At 40.0% G+C, this 12,566-nt stretch overlaps 2 protein-coding genes across 5 annotated transcripts; one reads left to right on the forward strand and one right to left on the reverse strand.

The window, feature by feature from the left end:
• Nucleotides 1-1,717: 1,717 nt before the first annotated feature.
• On the forward strand, nucleotides 1,718-6,243 carry LOC137708446 (Tetratricopeptide repeat (TPR)-like superfamily protein). Of its 4 annotated transcripts, XM_088689247.1 has the most exons (3): nucleotides 1,793-1,895; nucleotides 2,329-2,374; nucleotides 2,501-6,243. In XM_088689247.1, the coding sequence occupies exon 3, from the start codon at nucleotides 2,602-2,604 to the stop codon at nucleotides 3,706-3,708; it is 1,107 nt and encodes a 368-aa protein (XP_088545373.1). In that variant the 5' UTR covers nucleotides 1,793-1,895; nucleotides 2,329-2,374; nucleotides 2,501-2,601; the 3' UTR covers nucleotides 3,709-6,243. The 4 variants fall into 4 exon arrangements, with proteins under 4 accessions (XP_068303628.2, XP_068303629.2, XP_068303627.2 ...); XM_068447527.2 differs by lacking the exon at nucleotides 2,329-2,374 and having other exon boundaries at nucleotides 1,718-1,895; XM_068447528.2 differs by lacking the exon at nucleotides 2,329-2,374 and having other exon boundaries at nucleotides 1,744-1,895; nucleotides 2,510-6,243.
• LOC137708445 (heat shock 70 kDa protein) lies at nucleotides 3,992-6,119 on the reverse strand. Its single transcript, XM_068447525.2, has one exon. It carries the CDS (start codon nucleotides 6,117-6,119, stop codon nucleotides 4,155-4,157), a length of 1,965 nt encoding a protein of 654 aa, XP_068303626.2. The 3' UTR covers nucleotides 3,992-4,154.
• Nucleotides 6,244-12,566: the final 6,323 nt, after the last annotated feature.

Here is a 12,566-nt window from a genome sequence, read left to right on the forward strand (position 1 = left end):
ACTACCAAAGACATTTGCATTAAAAAAGATGTGTTGTATGCAACTTTATGTAATCAGTTTTAGAAGATGTATTTGAATGCATAATGATTTGGTGTTCAAATAATTTATTATTAGGAACCGTAAACCGGCAAGAACCGAATCGGAACCGGTGTAGACCGAACCGTAATGTTCTAGTCATAAATTTAAGTAGAATCGCACCGAATCGAACCGTTATATATTTCTGTTCCGGTTCCAATTTAGGGGTGGAACCGCACCGAACCGCACCGTGCCAACCCCTACTTCTGGGCACCCTGCCCCAATTCCGGGGGTCGACGTGGATCTCTCACACCAAGTCTCCTCTATTATTGATCATTCCTCTCAGGATTGGCAGTTGGATTCTATAGAAATGGAAATGGCGGAAGGAGATAAAAATGTGGTCTTAAATACGCCCGATCGGTGTGGTTAGGCATAAAGATAGACTGGTTTGGCTGATTGATAGAAGGAGACAATACACAGTCAAACCTGGGTATCATTGGGTCCATAGCATTAATCGCCGGTCTCAGAGTCTCCGCCTTTCCTTCTCAGCAGAAGTTGATTTGATTGTGTGGAAGTGTATATGGAATATTCCGATCCCTCCAAAAATTAAGAACTTCTTATGGAGGACTCTTCGGGGGACTACTGCTACGAAGATGAATTTATTTCGACAAAGGTATGCCACTTCCCCTATTTGTCCTTTTTGTTATGAGCGGGAGAAATCTATTAAACATGTTTTACTTATATGCCTTTGTGTAGGCCAGGTTTGGTTTGGGGGTGCTTTGGGGCTTCAAATTGATAAAGATTCGGTGCCTACATTCCACTTATGGCTCCAATGTATTTGGAATGATCACACAAGACTAGCAGAGGATAGGAGGAGAACCATGTCATACGTTACGTTTACTTGTTGGTATATTTGGAAGGTAAGGTGTGATGCGGTTTTTAACTCACGGCAACTCTCCCCATTGCGAACTGTGCTCACCATTTCGCTCGCTGTTTCATCCTTTCTGGAAGCTTGCTCGAGGGTTAGTAATGGGCGGGTTTCATTGAATCCACGCGTTCGTATCAATACCCTTTTGTCTCCTTCTGGGTAAGGTGTAATTAAGGTTAATGTGGATGCTAGTTGGAAACGGGTGGATAGGTACTACCATATTGGTGTCGTGATGCGGGATTCGACCTTTTGCTGCTTGGTGGTGCGTAGGAAAATGATATGTGCATCAAGTGCTTTGGCTGTGGAGGTAAGAGGTGTTCTAGAGGGATGTGTGATGGCGAGACAGTGGGGCTTCCATAGTATTGTGGTGGAATCTGACTTCAAGGAGACATTATCATGGCCAAATGGATGCATTGACCATGAATCTTGGGAAGTCTTTCTGGTGTTATGTGATATTCGTGGGGTTGGCGAGGCCTTCAGTTCGTGTGTCTGGTCTTGGGTGCCAAGATCAGCCAATGAAGCGGTAGATTATGTAGCGTCACATGCTGGTGCGGAGAGGAAGGACTTAGTCTGGGTTCAACGACCCTCATCTTCGTTTGTCCGTATTCTGAACAAGGATAGGCTGCCATACTTTCCAAGCTAGTTTTTGTTTAAGTAGGTCTAAGGGTGACACGTGTGCTCCTCCGTGACGTGGATTATTTCATTTATTCTCTACTTTCATGTCTAATGCTGTTAGCCTTATGTAGCTTTCTATACTCTCTTTGGCTTTGGCCTTGGTTAATGATATTACCAGTTTCCAAAAAAAAAAAAAAAAAAGATAAAACGACACAAAGAGTATAACGCACGACGTCGTCCTCTCCAGCAGCACAGCACGCGTTGGTTTTTCTTGAGGTCAGCTCGCCAACGCTTTTCTTCTTCTTCTTCCCCATATTGGCTGAAGGCTGAAGCTCTGGTTAGTTCTTCTCTCTTCGCTCATGTCAATTTAATTTGGATGTTTATTTGTTCGTGTTTGAAATTTATGCCATCGGATCTGACCGAGTTTTCCATTTCAATTGATTTGGGGATCCTCTCAACTTTGTAATTCCTAAATTTGAATAATTGGATTCACTGCGAGTAATTTTGCAATACCAAATATCATCAATCGAATCTTCAAACAAATCGCCCTTAAATTTTTATTTTTATTTTATTTTAAAAATTATGGAAAACCCTAATTATATATGATAAGCAGAGACATAAAAAACCCCTAATCCCAGATGAAATTATCCATAACTAGTACAGAATACAGACTGAGCTTTGCAATTAGTCCTTTTTATTCTACAAAATTCAACCCTTTTACTTGATTTTATTTTATTTTCTTATTAATTAGATTAATTTTAGTTTTATAGCTCTCTGTTTTAGCAGCTACGGATGAATCTTTTCACTTTAGGAAAGGTTGGTGCTTGGTTGTGCAGGATGAATCGTACAGGAACTCTAATTTCAAGTCTACCTATGATTTGAGCCTGTACTTGTCCTCAATTGTATTTTGATAGCCACGGCTTGGTATTGACGTCGAAACAGTAACTGCAGGGAATACCATCTCCAGGGGAAGACAACAAACCACTCCCTTCCCACCACTGAAATCAAATCTCGTATCTGTTTACGCCTTACGAGTTCAAAATATGGATGCGGAAACACCTGATCCCCAAACTGTAACTACCAACGTGGAAACCCCAAACCTCTTCACTGATCCATTGACGGACCAGTTTGGCTCCCTCAACGATGTGGCCCATGAGCTCGCTTCGCTCCAGGACCTTGCCACCCGTGGCTCATGGCGTTCCATCCTTGACAAGGTGGCCCGGGCCCGAGCCCAATCCCTCCTTAACAAACCCCATGACCACCTTGTTTATTTCACCTATAATGTCCTTGCCTTGACTAAACTACGTAGTTTCCCTGAAGCCTCTGCCGAGATCGATTCCTTAGAAGACCTCGACAGCTCTCGCTACCACTATGAAACCTATCCGAAAGTGTACCCAAACCGGGTTGGCTCCATGGTACCTTTCTCCCTGAGGTGGCTTTATGCCCTGTTGCCCATCAAGTTGGGCCAGCGACAAGAGGGACTGGATCGGCTGTACTGCTTGTTAGATTTCGTACGGAGCAAGATCAAAGGAAAAGAAAAAAATGTGAGTGTCTCTGTGTGGAAGAGAAGGGAGGTGTTTGTAATGAATGGTATTATAGGGGTCCATTTGAGTCAGAAGGAGGTATCTGTGTGCTTGAGCTTGATCAACGACTTGCTTAACCGTGATTACACAGACCCCATTTTGGTTTCAAAACTGGGTTACATTCAGATGCAAATGGGGGACTTGGAGGGAGCTAAGAGCTCCTTCAACGTGGTCCAAGGGTTGGTGGAGAAGCAGGGTGAAGCGAGCAACGAGTTTAAGAACCTAGTAAGCAGGAACAAGGCCTTGGTGTACGTGGTGGGGAAAGACTACGTGTCTGCAGTGAGGGAGTATGAGGAGTGCATTGAGAGGGAGCAAAACGACGTCGTAGCCATCAACAACAAGGCGCTTTGCTTGATGTACTTGCGTGACTTGTCCGATTCAATCAAGGTGTTGGAGAATGCCCTCGAAAGGGTGCCTACGGTGGCATTGAACGAGACCGTTGTGGTGAATTTGTGCAGTATGTACGAGTTGGCTTATGTTAATCATGCTGATATTAAGAGGACTCTCAATAGCTGGATTGCCAGGGTTGCTCCCGATGATTTTGATTCGTCATCTACGAGGATTTGATTCAATTTATCTTCTTTGTTACAGATTCCCGTATTATCTGATTGCTAATAGGTTCTGTTAAACAATCACTACTTGTTTACTTGCTTCAGTTTATAATGAACGATTCACATTTATGTAACTATTGGAGTGTAATTTTATTCGTTCATCGTTCTGTTTATTGTTCAAGTACATTCTTTGAAATTTGAGGAAACAAACTGGCTGCAAAAGTCGTCTGCTCGATTTGGAACATAAAATATGAAAGAGAATACGAAAACTTACAGAAAACGAAAGAGAATACGAAAACTTGCAGAAAACGAAACAAGTTCTTATTTGATTTCAAAAGAAGCTGAAAGATACATTGGATATAATATTATGCAAACCCTCCCTAATTCCTACAGCTATGGCTATGCATTATTCCACACACGCTAACTCAAGATAACTCATCATACAAAGAGTAGAGTTCAAGCTTAATCAACCTCTTCAATCGTAGGTCCGGCTCCTGATCCACCACCGGAGCTAGCGTTTCCACCTCCAGGCATCTGAGCACCACCGCCCATCGGCACATCCCCACCAGCACCTTGATACATTTTGGCAATAATCGGGTTGCACAATCCCTCCAACTCCTTTTGCTTGTCCTCAAACTCCTCCACCTCGGCCAACTGGTTCCGGTCTAGCCACTCGATTGCCTCGTCAATGGCCTTCTCAATCTTTTGCTTGTCTGCAGGATCTAATTTTCCAGTGATCTTCTCATCCTTGATAGTGTTCCGTATGTTGTATGCGTAATTCTCGAGGGAGTTCTTGGCATCTACCTTCTTCTTCACCTCCTCATCTTCAGCCTTGTACCTCTCTGCCTCCTGCACCATTCTCTCAATCTCTTCCTTGCTCAATCTTCCCTTGTCGTTGGTAATGGTGATCTTGTTCTTCACTCCAGCAGTCTTGTCTTCCGCCGACACATTCAAGATACCATTTGCATCAATGTCAAAGCAGACATTGATCTGAGGGACACCTCTTGGCGCCGGAGGAATGCCCGTGAGTTCAAATTTACCGAGGAGGTTGTTGTCCTTGGTTCTAGCCCTCTCTCCTTCATACACCTGAATTAACACTCCTGGCTGGTTGTCGGAGTAGGTAGAGAAGATCTGCTCCTTCTTGGTAGGAATGGTGGTGTTTCTCGGAATCAAAACCGTCATGACACCACCTGCAGTCTCAAGACCGAGGCTGAGAGGAGTGACATCAAGAAGCAACAGATCTTGGACCTTCTCATTTCCTTCGCCAGTTAAAATTGCAGCTTGAACAGCAGCACCATAAGCCACGGCTTCGTCAGGGTTTATGCTCTTGCACAATTCCTTGCCATTGAAGAAATCTTGCAAAAGCTGCTGAACTTTGGGAATTCTCGTCGACCCACCAACCAAAACAACCTCATCAACCCGACTCTTGTCGATTTTGGAATCCCTCAAACACTTCTCAACAGGTTCCATACACTTCCTAAACAAATCCATATTCATCTCTTCAAATCTCGCCCTAGTAATTGTAGAATAGAAATCAATACCTTCGTAGAGCGAATCGATCTCAATGGTGGTCTGAGCGGTGGAAGACAGAGTCCTTTTCGCCCTCTCGCACGCAGTCCTCAACCTCCTCAAAGCTCTGGCGTTGCTACTAATATCCTTCTTGTGCTTTCTCTTAAACTCTGCCACAAAGTGATTAACAAGCCTGTTGTCAAAATCCTCACCACCAAGATGAGTATCGCCAGCAGTAGCCTTCACTTCGAAGATGCCTTCCTCAATTGTGAGCAAAGAAACATCGAAAGTCCCTCCACCAAGATCGAAAATAAGAACATTCTTTTCGCCACTCCGGGATCCCTTCTTGTCAAGACCGTAAGCAATGGCAGCAGCAGTAGGCTCGTTGATAATCCTCATCACATTGAGCCCGGCAATGGAGCCAGCATCCTTTGTGGCCTGCCGCTGCGAGTCATTGAAGTAAGCAGGTACAGTGACCACAGCGTTGTTGCAAGGGTGACCCAAATAAGCCTCGGCAATCTCCCTCATCTTAGTCAGCACCATTGAAGATATCTCTTCCGGCGCAAACTGCTTCTCTTCGCCTTTGTAATTTACCACAATCATGGGCTTGTCGCCAGGACCAGCAACGACCTTGAAAGGCCAGTGCTTCATGTCGCTCTGGACAGAAGGGTCGGAGAACCGCCTGCCGATGAGTCTCTTGGCGTCGAAAACGGTGTTTTGGGGGTTCATAGCGACCTGGTTCTTGGCTGCGTCGCCAATCAAACGCTCCGTGTCGGTGAAGGCGACATAGGAAGGGGTGGTTCTGTTGCCCTGGTCATTGGCTATGATCTCAACGCGGTCGTTCTGCCACACCCCGACGCAGCTGTAGGTGGTACCGAGGTCGATGCCGATGGCCTTACCTTGGGTCTTTGAAGCCATGAACAATAAATCAGTAAGAAACTATAGAATAATTGGTTTGAGAAAACAATGAAAAAGGAAGCAAAATCTGGATGCTCTGGAAATTTGAATATGTGGTTGGCTGAAATGCTTTTGGTTTGATGGTGAGGTGGGGTTTGGGGGTTCGGATATATATGGGTGAGTAGGGTTCGTGAAGGGCTTCATTGGAGGGGAAGAGAAGGTGGTGGAAGGGACTAGGAGGTTGTGAGAAAAAATCAGTCGGAGAATTCGAACGTCGAAGGTCACACCAGAGACTTCTGGAGAGTGGTTGAATTTTCATGGAGTGGCTGAGTTGGCTTGTTTGCTTTTTCTCTCGTTGGGTGATGGGCTTGGGCTCGTACGTATTCTTATTTACTCTTGGGGCAGTTGGGTTTCTAATTTTTCCCTCTCTTTTTCTTTTTGAAGGAAGAAAAGGAAGGGAATTTCCGGTGGTTTTTTTTTTTATGAGAGATTCAATAATTTCAATGTTCCGAACATAAAAAGATATACTAGGTGTCATGATATAAGTGGTGGGATATTTGAAAAATATATCCTCAGGTGGTACACATCAACTATTTTGTTAATTACTTACTTTGGGTGAAGTTAGTGAATACTCTTAATTGAAAGAGTTACAACTACTTAGAGCACTTCCAGTGTTGCTAGGCTCCCCTGGCATACAGACAACCAATCCCTTTAAATGAACCGTAATTGTCTAACTGCAACCAATTCCTTTATTGTGGTAATTATATTTTTATATTTTTTAATTAATTCTTTATTAATATTTTATAATTTTTTTATTAGTTGCTAACGTCAGCCTTGTGTCACATCCCTCAAGTGATGTGCTCGTGGATTTCTGCCTGGTGGAGAGCCCAAGCTTACCTGGAGCCCAAGCTATTTGAATGGGCTGGAGCCAATTGCTATGGGCATTAGGTCATTCAATAGCCAATTCCCAAGGGAATTGCCGGGAAATGCTCTTGCAACTCTCTTGCAACGATGTTTTTTGTTTTTGGCAAGTACCGTGGTCTATGTGTTTTAAAATATTAGTATTTTAGCTCTATTTAATTATTTGAGTTTTTTGTTAGTTTAGGATTTGGACCTAGTCTGCTGGAATTTGTGATTTGTTATGGAAATCTCATCCGTATAGAGACGGGAAGTATTCAAATGATATTTTTTATAAACCCTAACATCAACATATATGTTTTGTCTGTTTTGAATTTGTTTGCCTCTAAAATCTACATGGTTTTAGTATCCAAAATCTACAATCTTCAACGGCAATCTGCATCTGGATTCCTGTTGGCAAACTTGTGTATTTGTTCGATTATAAGGGTTAGTCTCTTACGAGGATAACAAATAATACAATGAGTTCTTTGTGGTCATACAAGTACATGTTGTCTTACTGAAGAGACACCAGATTTGCTTGAAATCTTCCAAGCATACTTATTGCAAGGGCCAAATCTAGTCTTGGGCATCCATTAGACTCCTAACAATTGAAGTATAGGGTATGTTTGACATTCCTTGCATTTCTATCTCATTATCAGGACATTAAGACTTGCTTAACTTTTCTCCCTTGCTCATTGGAACCTCTCCTTTCGAACAGCTATGCATGTTAAACCTTTTTGACACTTTCAATGTGAGTCTACTGAGAATGACCCAAAAGACATCTCTTCCTAGAACAAAAATAGCCTCACCCATGTCCTTCATTTTGAAGGTTTTTGACAACAACTTCTTTGTCTCTAGTGACAGATTGAGATCATTACTTGCCAACAAAATGTCATCAACGTACAGTATTAAAAAAAATAAACCTTGAGCCCCATACCTTGAGGTACAAGCAATCGTCAATTTTGCTTTCCAAGAAACCAAAACTTGTCACTTTCTCATCAAATTTTAAAAATCATTGTCTTGAGGCTTGCTTCGACCCATAGATCAACTTTCTTAGTTTGCAAACCATTTGTTCTTCTAACAACCCGTTCCGAATTTTACGGAGCGAAATGGGTATTTTCGTATTTTCACATTGTTTGGGTTTTATTTGTTTTAAACTTTGCTTTATGCCTTAAAATGGTGTGCCCAAGATGGGGCCCACCCCTGATTTTTGTCCCCCATCCCACTCTCATCTCTTTCTCCTCATTTCTGTGAGCTTTCACTCTCCCTCTCACAAATCTCTCTTCCTCTCAGCTCTCTCTGAAAACAGCCCTTCCAAGGCCCTTCCACAATAAACAACAACAACCCTCCACCACCATCTGTTCTCCTCTAGATGAACCCACGAACCTAGAATTGATGGAGGAACCCCTCCCTCAAGCTTCTCTCTCTCTTTAGTCATTGTGCAACCTTCCCCGACGTGTTCCGCCCTATACAGCCAAGGGTAAGACTCTAAAACCTTGTGGGGTGTTTTCTAAGGTTAGTTATGGTAGGTTTGATGTTTGTGTACATTGGTTGGACGTAGAACAACTCGGGGAGGTGTTTTCCTAGTTTTACCGGCAAATCTGATGGCTTTCGAGCCAATTTACGGTCAAACCACGGTGATTTTGCCAGCGTGCAGGTATCAATCTCTTCGTCTCACTGAGTACTATAAATTTATTTTTTGTTTCACCTAATTTCGTTGAGTATTGAAGAAGTTATATGCATTTGAATCTTACTAGTTTCTGGCGACCTCCGCGGCTTTGGAGACGTTTTTCGGCAAAAAATGACGATATAGACGTCATGTAAGGCACCACTCTCTTCTTCTCGTCAAGAACAAGAACTATGATTTTCATTTTTGAATAACTTGATTTCGTTGAGTATTGACAAAGTTATGAACGTTTAAAGATTGTTCAATCTCCCGGCCGGAATTCGGCCTTTTCCTTCAATTGGTTCCGGCGACCCACATAACAAACGGGCCAAAGAACCGGCTCAAGGTAGCCCAGCCCAAACCAAAGCCGAGCCCAACCTAAACCCAATTCCCTAAACCCAAGCAAATGAAACCCAAACCCATTAGCCTAAAGCCTAAACCTATTAACCCTAAAACTTAGACCCAACCCAGCAGGCCAGGCCCAAGCCTAGCTGCCCTCCAACCCAACCCATCAAAAAACCCTTGGAACCCAGCCATTTTGGGTAGCCCAACCCCATAACCTCTTAAACTTAAAACCCTTTCTAGGCCTTGAGCCGTATACCCCCATGACCCAAATCCTTGTAACCCAAGTCCAAAATCCTAAACCCTAGCCGGCCCAACCCCTTTATGCGGAATATTCTGTTGGGGAATATTCCATGAGAGAATATTCCATCAAGGAATATTCTCTAAAATATTCTTATATTGACTTTACGAAATTTACCCGGTACCTTTCTTAGGGTAATTCAACAACCTGAATCCGTTTTGATGTTCATTTCCCAAATTCAATCGTCTTAATATAGTTTTATTAATTTGACCCTTTATGTGCTTAGGTACATATATTGTGACGATTCCGTCATCGCTAGTTTGCATGGCTCTTCGGCGGTGAATTATCTATGAGTGGACTCCTTCTAAAAATGCATGTTTTAATAGTAGAAATGCATACATGAAAAACATGATTTAATGATTATGTTTTATGAAACGTTTTATGAAATAACATGCTTATTGAGGCTAGTTTGATTTATTACTATTTTTCTTATAACCTGTGTTCTTTATATTCTGATGGATGACGATATAATATTTAGAACATCTCTTTATAGTATAAATGATGGATGACTTTATACTATGAAGTTGCTTTTCAAATATATGTATGTTTAATGGTTTTGTACTTACTTAGTGGTCCTTATTCCACTATGGGGTGAGGGATAGATTTCGTCACGGGCGAGGTTACGATGTTGGCATAGGGTCTGAAGAAATAATCTCTGGCTACGGGCTGAGAGACACGGGAAACTGGCACGAGGCCTAAAGGCGATTTTCCTCTGGCAATTGGCACGGGGCCTGGAGTTAGATTGGACATTCACTAGCGATTACTATATATATGAGATATTTTTTGAGACATTGCACAGCATGCTAGGTTTCTAATAAAAACCCGATCCGAACTACAATAATAAATTTAAAGCTACTTAATAAATATAGATACTATTCAATTCCTTAAGTGTTATACATACAAAATAAATAAATTTAAAGCTACTTAATATATATATATACACACACACAGTGGCAAATGCAGGATTTCAACCTCGAGTAGTTTTAGTATAAAAGATTCAAAGATTTTGTAAACGGAAATAGTGTGTGGGGGGTAAAATTTTTTCTCTATTTTTTAAATGAACACTTTGCATGTACATTGGCATCCCTGTTTTGTCTTTTAGCGATTAAAAGTCTTATCACAATATTTAGTGTCAATTTTCTTGAGAACTAGTAAATTGAAAAGTTTTTTACTTTTTATTTTTCAAGAATACTAGTAAATTAAAAGGTTTTCTTTCATATGAGATATTAATAATTATGAGGTGAAGGCTATTAATTTAAAAGGTTACAATTATGTTTAGCTTTCAATATATTGCAAGGATATAAAAAAGGGCCAAACAATAGAATGGGATAAAAAAAAAAAATTATTTAGAGAGAAGATAGTGGGTCCAACTGGAAAAAAGAGATAAGAAGGAAAAAAAAAAAAAAAAAAAAAAAAAAAGAAGCAAAAACGGCACCATTTTCATACAAGACAGAAGGACAGACACAATTGATCTTCTCCATTGACTTTAACCAGCCGGTTCTGCAACTACATATTCAAACTCCGGCGAAGAAAACCCAGTTCAGTTGTGGATCTTATACCTAATTTTTATTTTTCACAATGATTTATATTCAGTCCTTCATAAAGCTCTATCTAAAGTTTAGGGTGGTCCTCCATGGTACTTCACAAGCGTTTCTCTTGACCTTCAAAGGGTCTCGGATCACCCCCATCCCTATATAGATCCGCCCCTGTATATACACACACACACACACCATTCAACGATCCAACCGTTAAACTTGTTTGTATATACTTCGAGATCGTATACGCCAAAAATACGAAAAACAAATATTCAGAGATCAAGTAACGAGACAAAATTTTTCGACGGTTACAAACAAAAAATCACGATTTAACGGTTATTTTAACTCCGATTTTGATGATTTTTTACAGCTACACTTTTTGATCCCATATGAATACAATGAATGAATTTGATCTTTAATTTAAAATATTTACACCAGTGGATACCACAAAATCTTATGTTATACTTAATGAAAGTATAAATAAACTCTAAGTGTTAGTGAATCTATTGTTTTGATAGGATACGCATTCTACGAAGCTAGTTTCACCAATTCAACAGTCAAACTTGTTTGTATATACTTCAAGATTGCATACGCCAAAAATCGCAAAAAACAAATATTTAGATATCAAGTAACGGGACAAAACTTTTCAACGGTTATAAATGAAAAATCACGATTTAACGGTTATTTTAACTTCGATTTTGATGATTTTTTACAGCTACACTCCTTGACCCTATATGAATACAATGACTGAATTCAATCTTCAATTTAAAATATTTGCACATGTTATACTTAGTGAATCTATTGTTTTGATGGGATACACATTCTACGAAACTAGTTTCAACGATTCAACCATCAAACTTTTTCGTATATATTTCGAGATCGTATACGCTAAAAATCACAAAATAAAAAAACATTTAGAGATCAAGTAACAGGACAAAACTTTTCGACGATTATAAACGAAAAATCACGATTTAATGGTTATTTTAACTCCGATTTTGATAATTTTTTATAGCTACACTCCTTGACCCTATATGAATACAATGTCTGAATTCGATCTTCAATTTAAAATATTTACACTAGTGGATACCACAAAATCTTATGTTATACTTAATGAAAGTATAAATAAACTCTAAGGGTTAGTGAATCTATTGTTTTAATGGGATATATCATACACATTCTACGAAACTAGTTTCAACGATCCAACCATCAAACTTTTTTTTTATATACTTCAAGATCGCATATACTAAAAATCACAAAAAAAAAAAAAAAAAAAAAACATTCAGAGATCAATTAGCGGGATAAAACTTTTCTACAGTTATAAATGAAAAATCATGATTTAACGGTTATGTTAACTCCGATTTTGATGATTTTTTACAGCTACACTCCTTGACCCTATATAAATACAATGAACTAATTCAATCGTCAATTTAAAATATATTTTTCTAACAAAAACCCCATCCGAACTACAATAATATATTTTTCTAACAAAAACCCGATCCAAACTACAATAATAAATTTAAAGCTACTTAATAAATATATATACCGTTCAATTTCTTAAGTGTTATACATATAAAATAAATGAATTTAAAGCTACTTAATAAATATATATACCATTCAATTTTGCAAGCTTATTTTAATCCTCATCCGAACTACAATAATAACTGTCACTATCCTCACCACTTAATAAATATATATACCATTCAAATAGTCTTTGCGCAATGGTGAAC

Source organism: Pyrus communis, chromosome 17 (assembly GCF_041283825.1).
Source record: "Pyrus communis isolate YQ-2024b chromosome 17, ASM4128382v1, whole genome shotgun sequence".
Lineage (NCBI taxonomy): Eukaryota > Viridiplantae > Streptophyta > Magnoliopsida > Rosales > Rosaceae > Pyrus > Pyrus communis.